The 22,785-nt window shown below is 37.2% G+C and overlaps 1 protein-coding gene across 6 annotated transcripts in view; it reads left to right on the top strand.

The window, feature by feature from the left end:
* The window catches only part of LOC150109418 (basement membrane-specific heparan sulfate proteoglycan core protein-like), a 1,783,738-nt gene that overhangs the window by 1,641,190 nt on the left and 119,763 nt on the right, over positions 1–22,785 (top strand). For all 6 annotated transcript variants that reach the window (XM_090413063.1, XM_090413041.1, XM_090413033.1 and 3 more), the window contains 2 exons: positions 9,932–10,150; positions 15,416–15,663. In XM_090413063.1, the coding sequence (XP_090269189.1) occupies positions 9,932–10,150; positions 15,416–15,663 (467 nt within the window). The remainder of the gene's footprint in view (positions 1–9,931; positions 10,151–15,415; positions 15,664–22,785) is intronic.

Below are 22,785 nucleotides of genomic sequence, written 5' to 3'. Positions count from 1 at the left end.
CGGGAAGAATAAAAGGCAAGAGTGGGGCAAGAAAGTTAGTGTATTGTCTAGAGATGACAGTCATGAATTGAGAAGGCAAGCAAAGATTATGAATTTTATTCTAGAAGAGCTGTGTGAGAAGTACATTATCTGGTCATGTGGAATGAATTTGAGGAATGGAAGGAACCATGTGAGAGAGAGATGGAACTCCATATAAATGGTTTTGGTGTGAATCAACTGGAGGGACTATTGCTAGAAGAGAGACTAATGACTGCAGTGAACAGATGATCTGAGGAGATATGGAAGAGCAGAAAAGTAGAATAGGACAACTTATGAGTGGAGAGATGAGTAACAGATAAGGCACACTGCATGAGAAGCATGTATGTTGGATTCAGAAGTGAATGTATGAGTAGACAAGAAAGAATTAAGATGGCTGCAGTGTTAAGGGGGGAAATATTTTGTTCTGGGAAAGGATTATATGATTGGCCACAGTAGAGAGGAATGGTTAGAATGAAGTATGGAGAAGTTGCATCTTGGTATGGAACCAGAAATGAGCTATTATGTTTGTATACGAATGCCAGAAGTATCCAAAACATGAAGAATGAAACTGTTGCATTGACTAAGTTCATTAACCCAAACAGTACTGGTATAATTGAGACATGTTGGATGAGGATGACATCCTGACCATAATAGAAATGGAGGAAGTGAATATGTTTTTCATGAAGACAGGCAGGATAGAAAAGGAGGGGTGGTGTTGTTAATGGTAGAAGATGAGTTATGTCCACTCAAGGTGGAGATTCAAGAGGCAAATGTTGGCAGTGGTTTTGAGACAGTATGCTGCAAGGATAGAGGAGGGCAGGATAAAATATTTAGTTGGGTGTTGCTATAGGCCTGGTAATGTGGAGGGCAGTGAACACGAAATGTATAGGAAAATTTTCCTGACAGATAAGAAAAAGGTGATCATTATGGGTGATGTTAATTATTGTGATTATAGATTGGAATGCAGAAACAGCATCTGGGTGGCAAAGAGATTGAATTTCTTCAATTTTTGAGGGACAAGCTACCTTAGGCAGTATGTAACAGAGGGCACATGCAGATCAAGGGTCTTGGATTTGATCCTATCATCAGAGGTTGTCATAAATGGAGTGTCAAATCTTCCTCCAGTTGGTAAGAGTGACCATCAAGTCACTTCAATGGTGGCCAGCCATAAGAATGTGTGTGTGTGTGTGTGATGAATTATTGTGCACATATTTGGTCACCTGATTTTCAAAATTATAAAGAGATATCGGAAAAGGTCCAAAGACAATGGATGAGAGTATTTTTTGGGTCTCTGAAATGTTCAGTTTGAAGACAGATTTGAGGGAATGCAGTTTACAGAATCTATTGGATGGGAAGAGGAAGGTGGTGGTGGTGGGAAGGGTTATGATTGAGATTTTCATAGAACTGGGAGATAAGAGGCCATTTCTGAAAGCTGTATAAGGAGGGTGACAAAATAGGGTAAGGAGCATTTTTTCACCTGAGAGTGTGGTAGTGTGGAGATGGCAAATGCATGTAAGGCACAGCATAATTGGTGTGTGTGTGTGTGACAGTGGGACCACCTCCCACAATGACTCTTTGGATTCCATGAAGGTCTAATGATGATGATGATGATAATAAATGCTGTGTGTGTGTGGACTGGGATCAGTAGCAAAATAATCTGTTGATATTATTTTTGAAGAGCTGGAGGTTGTAGTCTTTTTAGAATACTTTGTTTTAAGGCTGTCCCACAGAACTGAGGCAGATGAAATGAAATTTGAATGGTAGTAACAGGTCTAGTAATTCACCAGTTCAACTGTAAGATAGTGTTGGGCAGCTGTTGCCCATGTTATTGTAGGTTTAACAGAAATGATGGATGTCTGTTCTATTGAACAGCAGTTATGGAAATATCTGTAAAGAACATAATGTGAAACTGACCATTGAAGTGAGTCTGAAAGAGTGGGTGGATCATCAGACAACTAAACTGTCCCACTCTGAACAGATCAAGAAATTTCAGTGAAGTTTTGGATTCCATTCACAATGTGAGAGTACTTTTCTGAGGGGGTTAGGTAGATTTGGGATTTCTACAGAAAAATTAGCAGGACAGATGAAGAATAACAATTAGAGCAAAAAAAAAAAAAATGATGCTAAGCTGTTTTGGAGGCCATTATGCCAGGACTAATCAGGCTGAGAAGATAAATCAGGTTTTGGGCTATTGAGGTGAGCATTAGCAAAGGTAACAGGAGAAAAACTGAGATTTTTTTTTTTTTTTTTTTTTTGGTGAGAAAACAGACAAAACTGACTAGGTTGTTATTGCCTCACTGCGGGACGATGTGCAGATCAGTATTTAGAGAACTTATTGAAGATCTGGAAGCTTGAGATGTTTGAGCACTACAAAGTTTGTCTTGTCATATGAGTAGGATAAGTGGTGAGTGCTATCATCAGCAGAATTGTGTATAAGATTTCTGATCAGTGAGAGAAGGTGCTTTTATTCATGTTTGGAAGAAGGTTGGTGAAAAAGAACAGTTGTCTTAATCAGAAAATATGAAGAGAAAATACCCTCCATCATTACTTGCAAACATTGATCAATCTTAGAGAAAACTGGCAATCCAAGTTGCCTCTAAGAGTAGTCTCAGAGTCTACAAGTATTCCCTGATTTAATCCTAAAGAGTAGACTCTGAGTAGTCCTCAATGCCATACCCTATCAAATATCTTGGAAATTCAAGATATTTGATAGGGTGTCCCAAAAAGTAGACTCTGAGTAGTTCTCAATGCCATACCCTATCAAATATCTTGGAAATTCAAGAATAACAGTAAACGTTTCTCCAAACATTTTCCATGGCACATGTCCAGAGGTGGGTGATGTAGATTGAAGAAGCTGACTGTTGATGACCTTCTCTGTTACTTTAAACAGTTGATGTAGAAAGTTGTTTTCACTTGGTTACAAATTAAATTAAACTTGCCAAGAAATTGTATCCTTGTTTTTATCCTTTATCCAAGTGTAAGCAAACAAAGCTTGCACATGAAGTATCGTCACTACTAGGCTACTTGTATATAGAGGCTGATGGCTTCACATCAGTTTCCTTGGTATCCCTTAATGCAAAAACCCACATCCCTCTCTAGTGTGTATAATACAATGCATTATGGGAAAGGTTGAAACCCAGATCTGTTTCAACCTTTATTGAGGTACTGTTAAGGTGTGGGGGGGGGATAGGGATACCTCTCCAAAAACTGAGTGATTGACAAGATCACTCTAAATCTCACTGAGTGACCTTAAAGGATCACTCCTGACCTGAATCACTCTAGGACAGGCACCTCAGAAATGACAATACCCAGCAACAGGCAAACACCTATCACTGAGGTAGAGCGGCTCTATTCTGAATTAATACAGACAGTTGAATTAATGCAGAAGTTATATATTTCTTGTATACAAGTAGAAAAAAAGTGTATCCCCTTATTATAAAAATTCTCTGGATTAGAGATAGATGGAAGTTTTTTCACTTGCTTGCAAATTAAGCTGAAGCCCTAATCATGTACCACTGTTGACAGCTCATCATCAGCCATTGTGCCTTGTCTGGTGTTGGGACCATCAAAACTGGACCTCTGAAGAGTGGACCAGAGTCGTGTGGTCTGATGTATTCCATTATCAGTTGTACCAAGCTGGCAGGAGGGTGCAAGTGTGGCATCAACAGCATGAGGCCATGGCCCCGTCATGCCAGGTCGGCTCTGTTCAGTGAGATAGTGGCTCTGTGATAGCTTGAGGAATCTTCTCACATGACACATTAGGTCCTCTTAGTACAGCATTTAAGAAGAGGTCCTTAAATGCTGCAAGCTACCAGAATGTGCTTGCTGATCACCTACACGCTTTCATGGCCTTCATGCATCCTGCAGCTGATTGTCTGTTTCAGCAGAGCAATGCACCACCCCACTGGGCCACTCATCTGAGTTTGGGACCATCCAGTGGCCCCAAGGTATTTAAATTGGATCTAATCTCTCTGGGTGCTGTAGAGCAAGACATAAAATTCATGTATCCGGAACCAATGTCTAAGGCATAGTTGTGGACAATGTTGCAACAGGCATGGCTGAAATTACTTCCAGCAACCCTCTGGCATCTGGTGGAGTCAATGCCTTGGAGAGTACTGGCTGTTAATTGCACTAGAGGAGGAACAACATGCTGTTAGGTGGGTATCTCTGTGTTTTGTCCGTTGAGTGTAGATTGTAATGTAGCTTGTTTCTTTGTACAGGGTGTCCCAAAATTCACGCAAGATTTAAATTTAGCGCCATTTGTGCGGTAAAGTGTTGCCAACGAGATAAAAAAGACAGCGTGACAGCTGACAGTTCAGGGTTATTAAAAATGGAGCGCTACATGAAAGAATAACACATTTTCATTGTTGAGCAATATTTTAAAAATAATGAAGGTTTGGCAGCTACAGTTCGCAATTTTTGTACAAAATATGGTCGGAATAGTGATTTAACTTCATCAACTGTGAATAGATTAATTAAAAAATTCAAGGAAACTGGATCAATTAGTGATCTTATACACTCTGGCCGTCGTTCAACAGAAAACATCGAAGCAGTTCGTGAGAGTGTTGCTGAGAGTCCAGGAACATCAATTCGGCACCGTGGTCTTGAATTGGGCATTTCGAGAAGCTCTCTACAGCGTATTCTCACGAAAGATTTGCATCTTTATGCTTACAAAGTTCAATTGACTCAAGAACTGAAGCCTACTGACCACACACAGCGAAGAGAGTTCGTTGAATGGATTATGGAACAACAACAAGTGGATGCTTATTTTTCGAACAAAATCATCTTCAGCGATGAGGCTCATTTTCATCTTGATGGCTTCGTTAATCGATAAAATTGTCGCATTTGGGGTTCAGAAAATCCACGAGTGATTGTTGAGAAAAATGCATCCACAACGTGTCACTGTTTGGTGCGGATTTTGGGCTGGAGACATCATCGGTCCATTCTTCTTCGAAAATGCAACTGGTAAGGCAATAACAGTTAATGGTGCTCGCTATCGTGACATAATAATCCAGTTTTTTGTGCCTAAATCGCAAGATATGGATGTGGACAACATGTGGTTTCAACAAGCAGTTTCTCAGGCTGTATGCCACATGCCATACAGCCTGAGAAACAATTCAATTACTGCATGAGCCATTTCCTGGTCGTGTAATTTCCTGTTTTGGTGATCAGAATTGGTCGTCCAGATCATGTGACTTAACGCCGTTGGACTTTTTTCTTTGGGGTTTTTTGAAGTCTAAGGTTTATGCCAACAAGCCTATGACCACCCACGCCTTGAAGGAGGAAATTGAGCGCTGTATCAATGAAATTCAGCCACATTTATGCAAAACGGTCATGGAAAATTTCGACAAAAGAGTGCGTATGTGCCAGCAAAGCCGTGGAGGCCATTTACCCGATATGCTATTCCATGCATAACCCTATACTGTATACTTCATGAATCAATAAGAAATTACAATTTTTAATTAAAAACCTGTGTTTTCTATCAAAATTACTTCTTGCGTGAATATTTGGGACACCCTATATATATATATGTATACTCCAGATGATGACCTTGATATGAAGGTCAATATGTCAAGTGATTATTTTGGTTTATATTAAACTGAAGTTGTACTATAGCACAGTAGTTGTTTCCATAATTATTATGAATACTGATCACTGTGTAACTATGAAGGAAAGGTAGAAACAATGTGAAGAACTGAGAAATCATAGAAAGCATGCAAATTTTAGTAAACATGGAGATAATGCATCACATGCTCAATAAGAGAGATTTTATTGAGTTTGCAATGTAGATGAGTGCCATCATAAAAATGAATAACATGATCAAGAGTAAGGAGAAAGTAGCAGAATATGGGCAGAATGATCAAGAATGAGAATTTGGTCATTTCAATGAATGAATTTGTGGTCAGGGTGCTGAGAACTCAATTGAGAAGATAGAGTGGAGAGATTAAAAAGCTTGAGAAGATGACAGATGATGTATAAGGAGCAAGAAAAGTAGTAGTGATAGCCAGCTGAAATAATCAAAGAACGAGAGAGAGAGTGAGAGGGAGTCAATTAACAGATGATAATGGAGAGTAAAGGATGTGGATCAAGAGAAATGAGATGAGATAAGAGTAATGTGGGAGAGTGAAATGAGAACATGAGGAGAATCTGTGAGAGGGATGCAGCAGTACTGAATATGGACAGTGTAATGATGGATGAGAATTTGGTAGTTGCAATGGAGAGCTTTGATTCTGTGAATAAAATTTTGTCAGGAGACTGAGAGAGAGAAAAATGGAATTGAGTGTTATAAGAACTCAGCTGAGGAGGGGGAATGGAGAGATTAGGAAGCTTGAGAAGGTGACCAATTATGTGTAAAATAGAAGTACACAAAGTAAAAATGATAGACAGCTGAAATTGTGAGAGAGCAAAGGAGAGGAGTCAAAAAATAATAATGCAGAGAAAAGGGTGGAGCAAGAGAAACAGACATGAGTAACATGGAAGAGTAAGAGAGAAAAAAAAAATGAGAGCATGATGAGTCTGCAAGAGGAAAGATTGAGTGATGCTGGTGTAAGAGGAACCAGTGAGGAGTATATAGATCCAATGATTCAAGGATAGTTAGCATGCTGTTAAAGAATGCTGTTCCTGAAGAAAAAATAGTATGCCTATGGCAATTGAGATGGGATAAGAATGTGAATGATTTAGTATGAGTGAATGTGGATAAAAAGATTATGGAGTATTGGTAAGAGACCACATAATGTGCATGTGAGGAAGAAGATAGTTGTTGGCTCAGTATCAGAGAGAGGTACAAGAAGAGTGGTTTATAATGTGCATTTGATGACAACGAAAGAGTAGTTTAATTTGAATAAGGAAGAACATTGCTATTTGGAAAGTAAGATTGGTTGTAGGTATGGCTGAACCAAGTAAAGTTTTAAGCCAATGTATTGTCTGTGAATGTTTCCTGACCAGTTTGGATCTTTCTTTTTCAGGAGAAAGATGCAAACTTCTGGGAAAGAAAAGCCCTGCCACATGAGAATAGCTATTTCATTTGTGATTCAGAAATACTTCAAGGTTTCTCACATTATTATTATTTTCCTAAAATCCCATGGAGTCAGACTCATCTAGGAAGTCCCTTTAGTCATACACACAGCTCATCGTAGCGTGCCTTAAACACATTCAAATTCTCTGCAGACACCACTATGCTCTCAGGCAATGCATTTTAATTATTCACAACTCTCCATGCAAAAAACCTGCTTCTCATTCCCTTGCTCATATCATCCTTATACAGAATCCTGGGATGACCTCTTGTTCTCTCCCAGTCTCCCACCATTTTATGATAAACCTCCAATGGTAATCTTATAACAACCCCTTACTAACTTGTATGTCTCTATCATATCACCCCTATCTTCCTCCTATCCACTATACTTTGCAAATTGCATCGTCTCAACCTTTCTTCATATTCAACAATCCAGAGATCAGAAGCTATTTTGGTGAATCGCTTCTGGATCCTCTAATATCCCTTCATTCTTTTGAAAACAAGGTGACCAAATCTGTGCATAGTAATCCATATGTGGCCTAAACAGAACCAATGGAACCAGAATCTCCTTACTTCTACAAGTCAATGTCCTCTGCATCATTGCCAGAATTCATTGCATTGACCAAATTTTGACCAAAAAAAACCCAAATAGTAGTCCTCTCCTAGAATTCATTGCATTGTCTTCAATTTTGGCAATATGCCACAATGATCCCCAAGATCTTTTATTTCCTCTACCTCCATCCCACCAAGAGTAAATTCTACATCCTATCTTTCTTTTCCAAATTTTAAAATCTTACATTTTGCAACACTGAACTGGAATCGACACTCCCATGCCCATTCACAGTCTAATCAAGCCTTCTTGTAAGGCCACAACATCTGCTCTAATCCTCATTTTGCATCATTTACAAACAGCTGTATATCTCCAATATTATTAACACAACAGGTTTAACAGCAACCTAAAACAAACCCAGAAGATGAAAGTCATTAGTGGTGTACCCCTGAGGCACACCACTAATGACTTTTATCTTCTGAGATATTACTTCCCATACACATGTTGATACCTATCACACTGCCAATCTCCAATTCAAAGCACTAATCTAATATCCAACCTCCTCTGCTCTAGGTTGACTATCAACTTATCATGAGATAATCTTTCACAAGCCTTTGGAAAGTCTCAGTATACTACTGTATATCCATCTCCCACGTCCAATGCTGCTGTCATCACCTTATTGTAATAAGCAAGTAGATTATTAAACATGACCTCCCTTTAGCAAATCTGTGCTGTCCATCAAAGGTAATACCATTGGTTGGTGTTAACCCAATTATGGATCCTGATTCTCCCCACTCTTTCCAACACTTTAAACACAACACCTAAAACACAGATTGGTTTATAATTTGATGCTTGAATTCTGTCACCACCTTTATGAAGTGGTACCGTCTTGCCTTCCTTTCACTCCTTTGAACTTGACCCGATGTAAGACATTAAACAACTATGTCAAGGCAGATGCCAACTGCCTGGCACAATCCTTCAAACTATATGGTGATACATTATCAAGTTTGCTTAATTCCCCATATACCTGTTTCTTGCTCACAATCGGTCTGCCCTCTTCATGTGCACTTTTTTTGTTGTGTGTGTATGTGTATATATATTTACCACAAGGGATCATTGTTTATCATTGTTTATCAGGATAGGCAGGTTAAGTAGTTTTAGATGTGATGTAGCTTATTATGGTAGGGTGTTGTAATGTAGTAGCTATGCATATAGATGTAGATATTCCTGAAGATGACCTTAATGTAGAAGTTGAAATATAGAATTTTATTATTCAAGTTTTTATCTCAGATGGTAGTTAGCTCCATAAATCCAATATAATCAATTCTGTTCACCCATGTAATTTCACTGGAATGATTGAAACACACATAGTTTGCTTAAGGAGTTTATAGGATTAATGTAGATATTCAATACAAGACAAAAAAGGAGAAAACAAGGGGTTGCTCCTTCCCCAAATTTTTTCTGAATGTTTATTTTGTGTGTATGGGTGGGTGGGTGGGTGGGTGGGTAGACTGAACTGCAGAGACATTTGAGTGGCATAGTGTCAATGGACACATTTTTAGAGTGCTTCTAACCTACTCTGATTTGGCATTTTATTAATGTATACTAGGTTTATTGTTGTTTTTGAGCAGTTACTATGGAAATGTCGATATTTTGTGACAAAAGGCATCATTATATTCTTTCTGAATTTAAATCTGTACACATTTCTTTGCATTATGATAATTGTCAATTGTTCCTTCACTGATAAACAATGATCACATCATATAATCAAATTGCCCTTAAGTAACAACCTTATGACTCAGTGAAAAAAATTATAGTAAGCGGAGAATTAAACAGAGAAAAATATTGTACAAAAATGTTGTAATTTGCAAATATATAAAGTATTATTATCATGTGACACCTCCAAGGAGTCCAAGGACTCATCGTGGGAGGGCACACTACTGTACTTTGCTAAATACATCTCATCCCTCTCCACTACTACTTAATTATCCAACTACAATGCTACTACCATCAACGCCATCTATCACCCATCGTCACCAACAACAGTATTTTTTGTTTGTAAATTGCGTGTGTTCTGAAGGCTGATTTGTCTGTATGCAGGATGTAAAACCCGAGTTTTCAGTAGGAAAAAACTCTACTACTACTGTATGAGATTAAATATGTTTAGTTTTCATATTTTTGAGGATGATAAAAGGCAAATCATCATTGCGATTGATTCAGAATTATAATTCTTTTGCCATAATGCTGTTGGTTCTGTTTATTTTTTTTCAAATAGTTCATCATGTAGCACCACATTACATAATGATAATTATTCATTCATTTTATAACATTCATTTTATTCACTTTTTCAGAGATAGTAATAATTGAGCCTGCTTTCTCAGATGATGCTTATATTGCCTATCCAACACCTAATGCACTTCGTACTTTGAAACTCAATATGAAAGTTAAGCCAAATAATCTTGATGATTGCTTGCTCATGTATTGTGCTCAGAGTGAAGATGGACAGGGAGACTTTACATCTGTTACAATAAGAAACCAGAGTATTGAATTCAGATTTGATACTGGTTCAGGTAAATCAAATGATCTCCAAGTATAGTTTAGTTATTTTGTTGATATATTTCTATTAACTATATAAAATGCTTTAATTTTATTAATATTTTCTAAATAGTTTATCCATAAATTAATTGAAGATACTGACTGATATATGTTAACTAATAAAATATATAGAACACTAAAATAATGTCTATGTAAAAATTAGAAATACTCTGCAAACTATACTTCTAAATCTGTATATAACTTAAATTTACATATAGAATTGATTTATAATTTTGTTATAACTAGCAGAGACTGTAATCTTTAAAATCTACCCTATATATATATAAAATGATAATCCTTTTTATGTCAGGTTTTTGTCATGTTTGTATGTCACGTTTTTTGAAACTTTGAAACATTTTGAAACTCGGGCTACCCTGAGTGTCGAGTCATTAGAATTCAAGGAGAACTGGCCTACCAGTCTGGAACTCGGGGGGGGGGGGGGTGATTGCCTATCATCAGGACTGTGCTCGGTCTCCCTGATCACTACTTCATTTGCCTTGTGTTCACAGTGGCCGTGATTCCCGAGAGCTATAGGGTATTCCCACCTTATGTGACCGCTAATTCATAAGTGGTATAGAAATAGAAGACACGACACAACATAAATAAAAAATTAATTTTAATTAGGAAAAGATTTTTGAAAAATTTTCTTGTGTTTTTTTCCTTTTTCTTTGGGGGGGAGTCAGGGTCCCTTGCCCCTCCCCCCTGGGTTTGCCACTGGAAATGACATAGATAGAAGTCACAGTGTGTGCTGCCCAAACACCTCAAGAGAAAGGCCAAACCATATGGGATTAGGCAGCACCACTAAATGGTATATGGGAGGTTCATTAGTTAGTGTAATACTATCCATTTGCTTATTGAAAGCTTATGCCCCCTCCCCCCTGGTTTCGCCACTGGAAATGACATGGATAGAAGTCACAGCGTGTGCTACCCAAAAACCTCAAGAGAAAGGCCAAACCATGTGGGATTAGGCAGCACCACTAAATGGTATATGGGAGGTTCATTAGTTAGTGTAATACTATCCATTTGCTTATTGAAAGCTTATAGTAGCCAAAAACCATCTTTGGATTTCAGAGAAAAGAGCTGGTCTCCTTTACTCCCATTTCTTCCAGCACACAATATGAGTGAAGTTTTCAGGATTATGTTAACATTCAGGATTATGTTAAATATCATGGAGAAATCAAACATTTCTTCTTTTTTCGACAGTGCAGCTTTTAAATGGCTATTCCATATACTGACCAATAAATAGCATTTGGTCTTACTGGATCAAACCTAATGGTAATGCTTTAGGAAACAACCAGATCAATTGGTAAATTATCTTGCTGCTGCTATCTTACCAGGTAGTAGTAATATGTTAAGGGAACTGCTGAGGCCATAGATTGCAGAAGGTTGGATGAAATCCTCTATTGTATAGCTTAGAAAAGAAACCATTACTGTACATTACTGTATATTACCATTACTCGCACCTGGGTCTGAGTCACTTGGAAAGACTGCTGTTGCTGGAAGGGGGAGTAATGAGTGCAGAGAATGAATCTGAGCAAGTACAAAGAAATGTGAAAGAATGGGAGACTAAGGAAGGAGAGGGTGAAGTGGTGCTTATGAATGAAGAAGTGGGTAGCATGAGGGTAGTGATTGAGAAAATAAGTGTGCAAAGTAAACGGGGATACACAGGGTGTACAGGGAAACACAGCATGCGAAAAATTGCTCCAAGAGGATGTAAATGTGTGTATAAGCATGTGAAAAATTGCTCCAAGAGGATGTAAATGCATGTATAAGCAAAAAGGGAAGGGGATGACCTGGGTTGTATGGAAAACAGTTGGATTTGAAGAAGGTTCTGGGACAAGTCTGGAGAACAAGAAATGGCTTGAAGAAAGTATGGAGAAGTCACATCTAATGAGTGGTGTTAGCAAAACTTATAGTTCCAAGAATAAGCAGCTATTTTTTATAGAAATGCTAGGAGTATCAGAAAAATGGGAAATTTGTTGGTTTGCATTGATTGAGTTTGTTCACCCAAAAATTATTCGAATAAGTGAGACATGGTTGCACAAGGATGACATCCGAGGAATAGAGACGGAAAGGTAGTGCTATGTATGATAGAAAAAGAGTCATGTCCATACAAAGTAGAGATGAAAGGAGGTTATGGTTTTGAGGCAGTATGGTGTGAGATAGAGATGAATAGAATGAAATACTTCATTAGATGCTGCTATGGTAATGTAGAGGGTAGTTACCTGGAAATGTATAAGCAAATTAGCCAAACAAATGGGAAAAGGGTGATCATTATGGGTGATTTTAATTACAACAGTACAGATTACGATGACAAGATAGCAACTGGAAATAAACAAAATAACTTTATTGAGTTTTTGAGGTTATGAATATTATAATAATAATATTCAGTGTCCCTTCCAATTTCAACTCAACTTAAACAATAACCAACTTTGAAATTCCGTCAAAGAGATTCATACATGCAGATAAAGGCAAGTCTCCCAGTGCCTTTCCAATTCTAAATATGCATGGTATTATTTCCAACCTCAGTGATGTTTATTTCCTTGTGAGCAACAAAAACTTCATTTTGTACTGCTTTTGATCAAAATGATTGCCTATCATCAGGACTGTGCAATATTGGCTAGAATAGATTGATGGCATGCAAACTGTTAGTTGATAGAAGAGTAGTTGAGATTTAAGCTCTTGAAACGTATTTACTGGATTATACTAAGGAAGTTTTTCATATGGTAAAAAGAGAGGAAGGGAAGGACAAGGAGCTATCTTGAAAACTGTCAGGAACATGATAAATAAGTTTTTATGTATGAAGATGGTGAAAGCATGGAATGTATAGTCTGAGAGGGTGGTGCGAATGCAAACAGTGGATGAATTTAAGGAGTGATACAATATTTTGTGTTGTCTAAAGTGGACCTCCCATGATGAGTCATATGACTTCATGGAGAACATAAGTAATAATTCTTTTTAAGGTGCATTCACATGCCAACATCTCTTAGCTTCAGCACAGCTGAGAAACAATTCATGAAACATGAAAGAGCTCTAAAACATATGAACTAATGTAATGCTACTTAATATTTAAGAGAGAAGAAAAGTTACCAAGCAGTTTTAATTTTTTTTAACATTAGACAATAATAATTACATTACCATTTACAGGAAGACTAAAATATGATCAGTACTTGACCTACTGTTCCAACAATTCTGTCACGAGTAGGAAATCACTATATATAGTTAAACTCTATTAAATTAACATATCATTATGGTTCATAAAGATATATTAATTTAATATAGTGTACTAATTTTACTCTTTGTTTATAGTGAAATAATACATTGTTTTAAATTCTAGCAACAATTACTGTATGTATTATTGTACCTTAATGAAACGTGAATGTACAGTCTAATCTTTAAAGGTACCTGCAGCATTATTTATTTATTGTAATTTATTGTTTATGAGTGTGATACAATTAATACAATTCTTCCCTGCAGCTGTGGTAAAATAATCATTGTCTAATGATTATTTTATGGATTGTCTAATTAACAAAGTGATGCTTTATTAATTGTGAGGAAGAAGTAAAGACTAGGTTGTCAACAAATTTAGGGATTGCTACAAAGTGTTCTGAGGATGACTTACCAGATGAATAATTTGTAGAAGGTTTAAGCTCATCTTCAGGAGTAAGGTGAAAACAGGAGTGGGCTTCTTTAAAAATTTGCATATTACATCCAACTCATTTTGCCCTTTCTTCTCTGTATTAATATCTTCATAACAAGCAGTTACAGCTTGCATCCTTCTGTTTATTTTACTAAATCACCCTATGTTTGGGGCAATTATCCTCAAAGAAAACTGCATTATTAACAGAAGCAAATGTATCACTATAAATTTTTTTTTTGGGGGGGAGGGGGGCAGAGTGCTTCATGTTCTTTTTTTGTTCTCTCTCTCTCTCTCTCTCTTCTTATTCCTCTTCAACTTTCTGTGCTTTTAGCACTATATGGTCTCCATATGTGAGATCCTCTTTCACAGCTTCTGCAAACTGATCTGTTCATTGTTAATCTTCAACTCGAACTCTTTAGCCAGCACCAATCTCTTGCAAGCCTTTGTGTTTGTTGAATCCTGTGAATTTTCAGCAGCTTCTTCCAAACACCATTCATTCATACATGCATTCTGCTGTCGCATCACTTCGTATCATCTCTACATGCTTTGTACGATTTATTATATTATATTATTATATTAGCAGCAATAGCCTGAACAATACCATTTCTTAAATAATACATTTTGAAGATACCAATAACACCCTGGTTACAGGAGTAAGGTGGTATTTGGTGAGCATGTTAAGTGGATGGCCATCATAAGTACGAGTGGGTGCAAGTTGTGTGTCATAAGTTGAGGACTGACTACAGTTTTCTTTGCACTAGTGGTATGCACTAGTGCAAATAAAAATGTATTTTAATCTTCATTGTCCAAGGTGTCCATATTAATGGACATATCCTCAAATGTCTTAAAATATAGTGCTCTGGCACCACATGTCCTGTCCATCACATGATCTCTCATTTAAACTCTATAAATTCCCATTCTTTCATTCAATAGCTGTAGACATATTTAGACTCAATGGACTGTCATAGCCAAGTAACTCAGCATCTTAAAAACCTAATTATGCCCTAATAGGATGTTTAATCCTATCTACATAGCCTGCTTTGTCTGTGAGTTGCACATAGTATTTTTTGAGTTTGTCTTATATGCTGTGAAGAACCCAAGTTTCTGAGAAAAAGAAAAATCCTGCAGCCTCCATATAAGACCAGCTAACTCAGCTTCAACTGAAAAGACCCTGCAGTTCAATTGAAAATACCTCAAGTTTTCCTTCCAAAGGGCATTGTCATTACCAACTGAGTTACAGAAGCTCATAATTTGTATCAAAAATGGTAAATAAGCTTTCCAGTTTTGTTTGTTATTTTAATTATTATTTTTTTTTTATTATTATGTGACACCTCCAGGGAGTCCAAAGACTCATCGAGGGAGAGTGTGCCAACAGCAATGAATGAATGAATGATTGAGCCCCTTCCAACTACTAACTGCGCTCAAATTAACTTAACTTTTTGCTGAACCATTAGTAGCAGAGGCTCTACCAATCGACCAACCTTTGCTGGCCTATTATTATATCTGAATAATTTAATTTTGTGATTCATTCTACATATATTTACAAAATAACTACCATCCATGTAGTTTTGTCTATTTCTTTATTTCTGTTTTTTTTTAGGCCCTGCAATAATTCGTAGTCCTGAAAGGATTCAGGCTGATGAATGGACATCGATTGTTGCTGAGCGAGATATGAGGGAAGGATCTTTAATTGTAAATGATGGAGTGGCAGCAAAGGGTATGTCTCCTGGTCATACTCGTGGACTGAATCTACGCCTACCTCTGTATGTTGGAGGAGTAGATAAACAAAAAGTGACTGTATCACCATTTGCTGAAGTTACTCATGGTTTTGATGGTTGTGTTGCACATGTAAGTTACTCTACATTTTTCAACATTTATAAATGAAGTGTTTTATCATAAAAATTAATGAATACATTTTTAATAAGTCTTTTAAATATATTATTTAACATCCAGAACTAAATGGCAAGCACTCATGACTGGTAAGACTGATCATTATGTAATGACTTAGGGTGTCCAACAATTAGAAAAGGTGTGTATGTGTCAGTGGTGTTGCATGCCCATTGTGGTTGGGTGTGCTGTCATGTGGCTTATGTAACCTGCACTACAAGATTCACATCAATTTAACCATATATTTTGGTTTAGAAGTGCATAGCACATCAGTGATCATCTTGATTGGTCTAATGAAATTAATTGTAGGATAACTTTGAATACTTTAATTTATCAATTAATTGTAACCAAATCTGCATAGAGTGGGGAACAATGTGTTTGTTTTAAGATATATTATAAAATTAGAAAACAATAATGAAGGAGAATGTTATATTTGGTTGGTATATTTAAATTACTCAAAAGTGTAAATACACTGAGTTAGCTTTGCATTAAAAACATCCCTCCCAATTTACATATTCTATGCAATGAGGTACCACGGGATATCAACATCAAGTGTGGATATGATAAATGAGCACACCTATCCTTTATACGTAATCAGTAAACTGTATGTCACTTATTTGACAGTTTTTAAGGAAATAGATTTTACCAGCACTATAATTTTATTATTATTATTATATGACACATCAAGGGAGGGCACCTACTCTACTACTTTATCATCTCCATCAACTACAGCAAACCCGATCACCAACACCATCTGCCCAACACCCCCTTCCTTCCCTGTCTTCATGAAAAACTGTATCCATCGCTACTATTCATCTACTTCTGTTAGAATGTCATCCTTATCCAACTATATGTCACTTATTTGACAGTTTTTAAGGAAATGGATTTTACCAGCACTATAATTTTATTATTATTACATCAAATACTTCTGATATTTGTAAACATACCTATTAGCTATTTCCTATTTTATGACAACTTCCACAAAGTTCTTGGAAATTACTCTTTTAAACCCCATCCCAGTCATTCCTCTCTATTGTTACTGATCTTGCACTCCCCCTAAATGTTGTCCTATATCCATCATCTACATCTCACACACACGGTATCTCCCCATTTTCTTGTCTGTCTTATGTTTCTTCTCTTCACTCACTTCTCCATTCACAAGCTTTCCTGTTCCATGTTATCTCTTGCTTCCTTGGGTTTTTCCTTGACTTCAGTCATTACTCTGACAGTGACAATTTCTCCAGCTTACTTTCATCAAATCCATTTAGATGTAGTGTCTCTTTTATACAACTTCATTTATCTCTCAAATTCATCCCCCATGTTTGCAAAATGAACTCCTTTCTCCTCACATAAGTCCATACATTCATAACCTTTGCTCACCATCTCGACTCATTACTATCATACCTATGCAACACACTAGTTATTTTTCCTACAAAAGTTTTTTATTCTCCTCAACAACCTCCTAATATCCATCCTTATATTCTCCTTGTTATCAACCAAACTATCATCTCTTTCACATTGCCATCTTTTATTCCAGCAGTCTTCTTCACTCTTTTGTGTACATCTGTTATTCTCCTCATTTCACTTGTAATTGATTCATCTCTTGCCTCATCTTCAGCTCTACTTTCAGGTCCTGAATTACTTTCACATTGCCATTCACCATCTCTGCCCAGTTGATCACACTTTCTTCCTCGTTGCCTTTCAGGCTCATTATCTTAGGTGGGCTATCTTTTGCATTATTACCTTACTGTTCCCTTTAGCCATCTCTTCTACTCGTTCACATTTCTTTCACTATTATTTACTTCAGCTCCATTCTCCACAACATTCTCGATTTCATGCCTTTCACCATTAACTTTCTTGACTTAATTTTCATGCTTCTGAGTAGTCTCATATTTCTGGGTCAAGAAACACACCTTACATACATTGTTCTCTTGCTTTCATCCACAAGTTGCTAACCACTGGAGGATTTCCATCATCATCATCACTAATTTAATTTACATCAGCATTCTCCTGTGTAAATACTCCCTATCTCCATTCTCAGCAACAACCCAATGGAAATTTGCACATTTCCCATAATAGAATAGCACTTAACTACAGTATATGAAGGAGCAAAAGTAAATCATTTGTTTGCCAGTAACTTTAAGCTCACTAATTCTATTGACACTTGTTACATCTCTTCTCTCTCTCTCTCTCTCTGAAAAATAAAGCAATGCCTACTGTGTTAGTAGGTAGGAAATAATTTGGTCATTTTTTTCCTATTTATATTCTTTACAGTACCATGAAAAATGCTTTCATTTCATTGATTAAAACATCAATGCAGAACATTCTACATATTAATATGCTAAAATATTTGATAATAAAATTATGAAATTACTGTTATGGAAAGGCATGGAAAATATACGTTTGAATGCAATAATTAAAAGTAAATGTTTCTTTAGTAGTATACGTTATCAGTGTCTCTTTCTTAATTACATCAAATTCATAGGTGATTTAGAGGATTGGTTAAGGAGAGAGTTCATAAGGTCTGCTATCCAGGGGAGAATGAGCAAGATAATTCATAATTTGGACAAGATCTTCAGGAAGATCCCAAGCATGATGGATGGGTGTGGTAATGAAAGACCTAAGACAACTGGATGAACACCTTATGCTAATAACCCATGAAAGAGAGAGATGGCAAAACATGGTGATAGCAGCATAAGACCTAGTTATTAAGTTGTTGAGGAAGAGGTTGTTTTTTTTTTTATTATTATTATTTTCTTCTTTTAATCTGTATCATTGTAATTGAAGTTCTCACAGTTATTGAGATAATTTGCCAGCGTATGCCATCTACTTCTTTTTCTGCATTCCCTTCAATGTATCAGAGCAAACATGTGTAATCTCCTCCCTTTTAAAATGATGATAGTCAAACAAAGAGTATGCAGTTGGAAAATGGAGATGAGTAATGATTGGAGGTGAAGGTTGGTTTTTAATTAGGAAAAGTAAACATAGTTCTAGATTAGAGATGAAATTGAACCTTTTTCCTACTCATCATACCAGCAATACAATAGGTAATCTTCTTTACAACACTTACAGTGTGTCCTCTGAATTTCAGCCAGAGGTCAATATTAATAGTATGTTAACATACTATTAACATAGTATGTAAAAGTAAGGATGCAGAGAAGGAATGTGAAAGAGACATGGCACAGGCAAGAAGGGTGATCCATATGGTAATAAGGAAGGCTAAAGCTTATGGCGAGAAGCCAGCTGATTAGGTCCAAAGATTAAGAATTCTTTTGCTATGTGGCAAGTAAAAGGTAAAATGACTTTGGAAAAATAACTTTGAGTACTGCTGGTAGGAAGGTAATAGAAGGAAACAGAATAGTTGAGCCCGAGTGATCATTATGCAAGTACCATCCAAGTTGAGATATTCCAGTGCCAGATGTGACATTGACTGATGGGAGAATAGAGGTCAATGATTTGGGGGTTTTAATGATAGTGCAGAACCTTAATGTGAACATGGCTATGGAATTAGATCATATATCAGCCCTGGATCATATATAAGCTATGGAATTAGATCATATATCAGAAAATGTATGAGAGAATTGGCATCTTCCCTGACCAAGCTTTAATTTGAGCCTTAGACCTGGAAAAGTGCCAAGGGAGTAGAAAGAGGAAAAACAGAAGTTGCAGGTTGTAAGCCAATTAGCATCTCATAAGTATTTGAGAAGTTTGTAAAAGACAGAATTCAAGACAGAGTGGACAGAAATATATTACTTTATAGGGTGCAACATGGTTTTGTGAAGGATAGGTCTTGCCTTACATTTGCTTATTTTTTTGAAATAATTTGACAGCTGAGTTAGATAAAGGAAATCACTACTAAGTGATACTGCTGGATTTGCAATGGCATTCATGGAACTCTATAGCATAAATTGGAGCAAATGGAGATGAATATGAAGCTATTCAAATTGGATAAGAGGGTCACTGATGGTTATTGCAGATATTAAAGAGTAGTGTGTGGTAAATGCAAGTCTGGGAGAAGGTAGGTGACTAGTAGAGTACTAGAGGGCTCAGTACTTGATCTGCTACTAGTTAATTTGTACATCAATGAGATAAGAAATGATTTAAATGGAAATACTTAGTTGTTGGTTAATGATAAACAGCTAGTATGAGTAAAAGCCAATGATGATGATGATGTAGAGAAAATCTGCATGATAACTTAAATAGAATGACCTGGTTAGCCGAGTGGTTAGCGTATCTGCTCTCCAGCCAAAAAGCTTCAGGTTCAAATCCAGTCTTGGGCATGGATGTTTGTGATTGTCTGAAAATACTAGTGGTGGATGGTAGATGGCATTGGTGTAGATAAGCGTTTCTCAACCTTTCTAAGGCCAAGGACCAGCAAAATGTTGAAAACAATTCTATGGACCACTAAGTTATAGAGGCGTAGCTGGGAGGGGTGATCCACCCCGGGCAGCACTTTTTTGGCGTTTAAGAAATCTTGCTGTCTATAAAACAGCAACTGAGTGATGAAATAGACTTAGACAATGTCATCGATTTTGCGAACAGAAAAGCAAGAAAAATAACATTTTAGAATGTTGGAATTAAAGTTTTACTTCAAAAATAAACAGTGTTTTTAATTCATTTCCCTATACGTCATTTTGACTTTTCGTAATTTTTTTTAAAAACCTAAGTAGGAATTGCAAACATTTCAGAAAACCTATGCCATTTATAACATAATAAATCTAAAAGCATGTTTTGAATACATATGGAAACAATTAATTAAATTGGAAGTAAATGATTAAAAGTGTATCATTATTATTTTATTATTATTATTATTATTGTTCCGGGAAACTCCAAGGAGTCGACAGACTCATCGAGGGAGACCCTAACATCATGTCAAGAACAACTATTCAACATTCACACAGTATCTATCATACCTTGCCTTGAACTCATTCACGGTCGTAGCACCCACAACAGACTCTGGAAGCTTATTCCACTCATTTACCACTCTCCAAGTAAAGAACCTAGCTCTAACACCCTTGTCAACCACGCTCTTGCCCAGCTTCCATGCATGGCCCCTAGTCTTCCCACCACCAGTCATATTTTCAAAAATATCTTCTGGATCAATCTTATAAAAACCCTTCAGTAATTTGAATGTCTCAATCATATCACCCCTCCTTCGCCTATCGTCCAATTTCTGCAACCCACAAATCTTCAACCTATTCTCATAAGGTTCATTCCACAGACCTGCTATCATCTTGGTCACTCGTCTCTGGACCCTCTCCACTTCATCCCCATCACGAAGAAACCCTGGTGCCCATAGCTGGGCGCAGAAGTCCAGATGGGGTCATATCAAGGCTCGATACAGAGGAACAACAACTTGTTCGTCTCTGCATGTTAAAGTATTTTTCAGAAGCCAAGTGATTTGGTGAGCTGTTTTAGTTACTTTTGCAATGTGCCCCCTAAACTTCAACTCCCTATCCACCAACACTCCCAAATCCCTGGCCTCATCAATCTCCTGGAGTATGATTCCACCAATGCGATATACTGCTGCTATTCTTTTCACCCCAAAGTGCATAACCTTACACTTTGCCACATTAAATTGACATCCATTTTTCCTAGCCCAGTCCTCCAAACTATCCAAATCATCCTGTAAAATTTTGACATCTTGTGCACTCACAATTGCTCTACCCAACTTTGCATCATCAGCAAACAAGTGAACACTTCCTCTCAGATCCTTTCCAATATCATTGATGAACAAATTGAAAAGCAGTGGTCCAAGAACAGAGCCCTGTGGCACTCCACTAGTCACAAGACGTCTTTTAGACTCCACTCCTGAATAAACCACTCTTTGATATCTCTCCTTCAACCACCCTCTTATCCACCTCACCAACCCTATATCTATACCCATCTGCTCCAGTTTACTGATTAGGGTTCCATGTGGTATCCTATCAAAGGCCTTGGCAAGGTCCAGTAGTATCACTGTAAACCCATTACCCCTATCCAGTTTATCCACTGTAAACCCATTACCCCTATCCAGTTGTACCCTGTATTAATTGAAAATTCTACACCTTTAGCTACCTCCCAAGTTAAGACCCTATGATCACTCTCACCGATTGGTGGCAATGTGGTCATATTTGTTACAGCCAAATCCTCAGATGTAATTACTAGGTCAAGCACTCTCTGACCCCTAGTATTTTCCATTACATGCTGTCGCAGATAGTTATCCCTTAATAACCGCATAAAATCCAGTTCCTTCTTCCCGTGTGTCCTCTCCTCACTCCAATCAATGCGACCATAGTTGAAATCTCCCATAATAATCACCCTCCTTCCACCCATTTCTTCTATTTGCTTGTGCATACTGTCACCACCATCTTTTCCATCACCTGGTCTATAGCAGCACCCAATTGTATATTTAGTTCTGCTAGCCACAATCTCACACCAAATGGCCTCAAATGTGCTCTTTTCTCTATCCTGCAATTCAACTTCTATTCTCCTTGGCTGGAGCTCATCAGCTATCATCAAAAATACTCCTCCCCCCATTTTATTCTCTCTGTCATTCCTGAACACACTATACCCATCACATTCAATCCCACAAGTTATATTATCTACAGTCAGCCATGTTTCACTAATACCTATAACCTGTGGTCTGGAAGTGCCAACCATGGCCAAAAACTCTTCCTTCTTGTTCCTAATACTCCTAGTATTAGGAACAAGAAGGAAGAGTTTTTGTTGTTGTTGTTCCTAATAACTCTTCCTTCTTGTTCCTAATACTAGGAGTATTAGGAACAAGAAGGAAGAGTTTTGTTGTTGTTGTTGTTGTTCCTAATACTCCTAGTATTAGTGTACATGAATTTAAGACCCCCATTAGCACAACCCTACCTTGATGCCTTATATTAACTATCCCACTCAGATTTGTTGTCCTTATTTGTTCTGGCATATTATATTCATTCTTACGATTCAACTGCCTCCATGAGGACTGTATCTCTACCCCCCCCCCCCTAACAAATCTAGTTTCTCTGAATTTGCACATCCACTACATTCAGCAACACTTTCTCAAGTCTTCTTACACCGTAACCATTCAAATGCAAGCCATCCATCTTATAT

The sequence above is a fragment of the Typopeltis vanoorti genome, chromosome 2, assembly GCF_054136105.1.
Source record: "Typopeltis vanoorti isolate ZY-2024b chromosome 2, IOZ_Tvanoo_1.0, whole genome shotgun sequence".
In the NCBI taxonomy this organism is placed as follows: Eukaryota; Metazoa; Arthropoda; class Arachnida; order Uropygi; family Thelyphonidae; genus Typopeltis; species Typopeltis vanoorti.
Note: the sequence above shows the minus strand (reverse complement) of the source record. Positions and strands in the feature narration are given on the sequence as shown.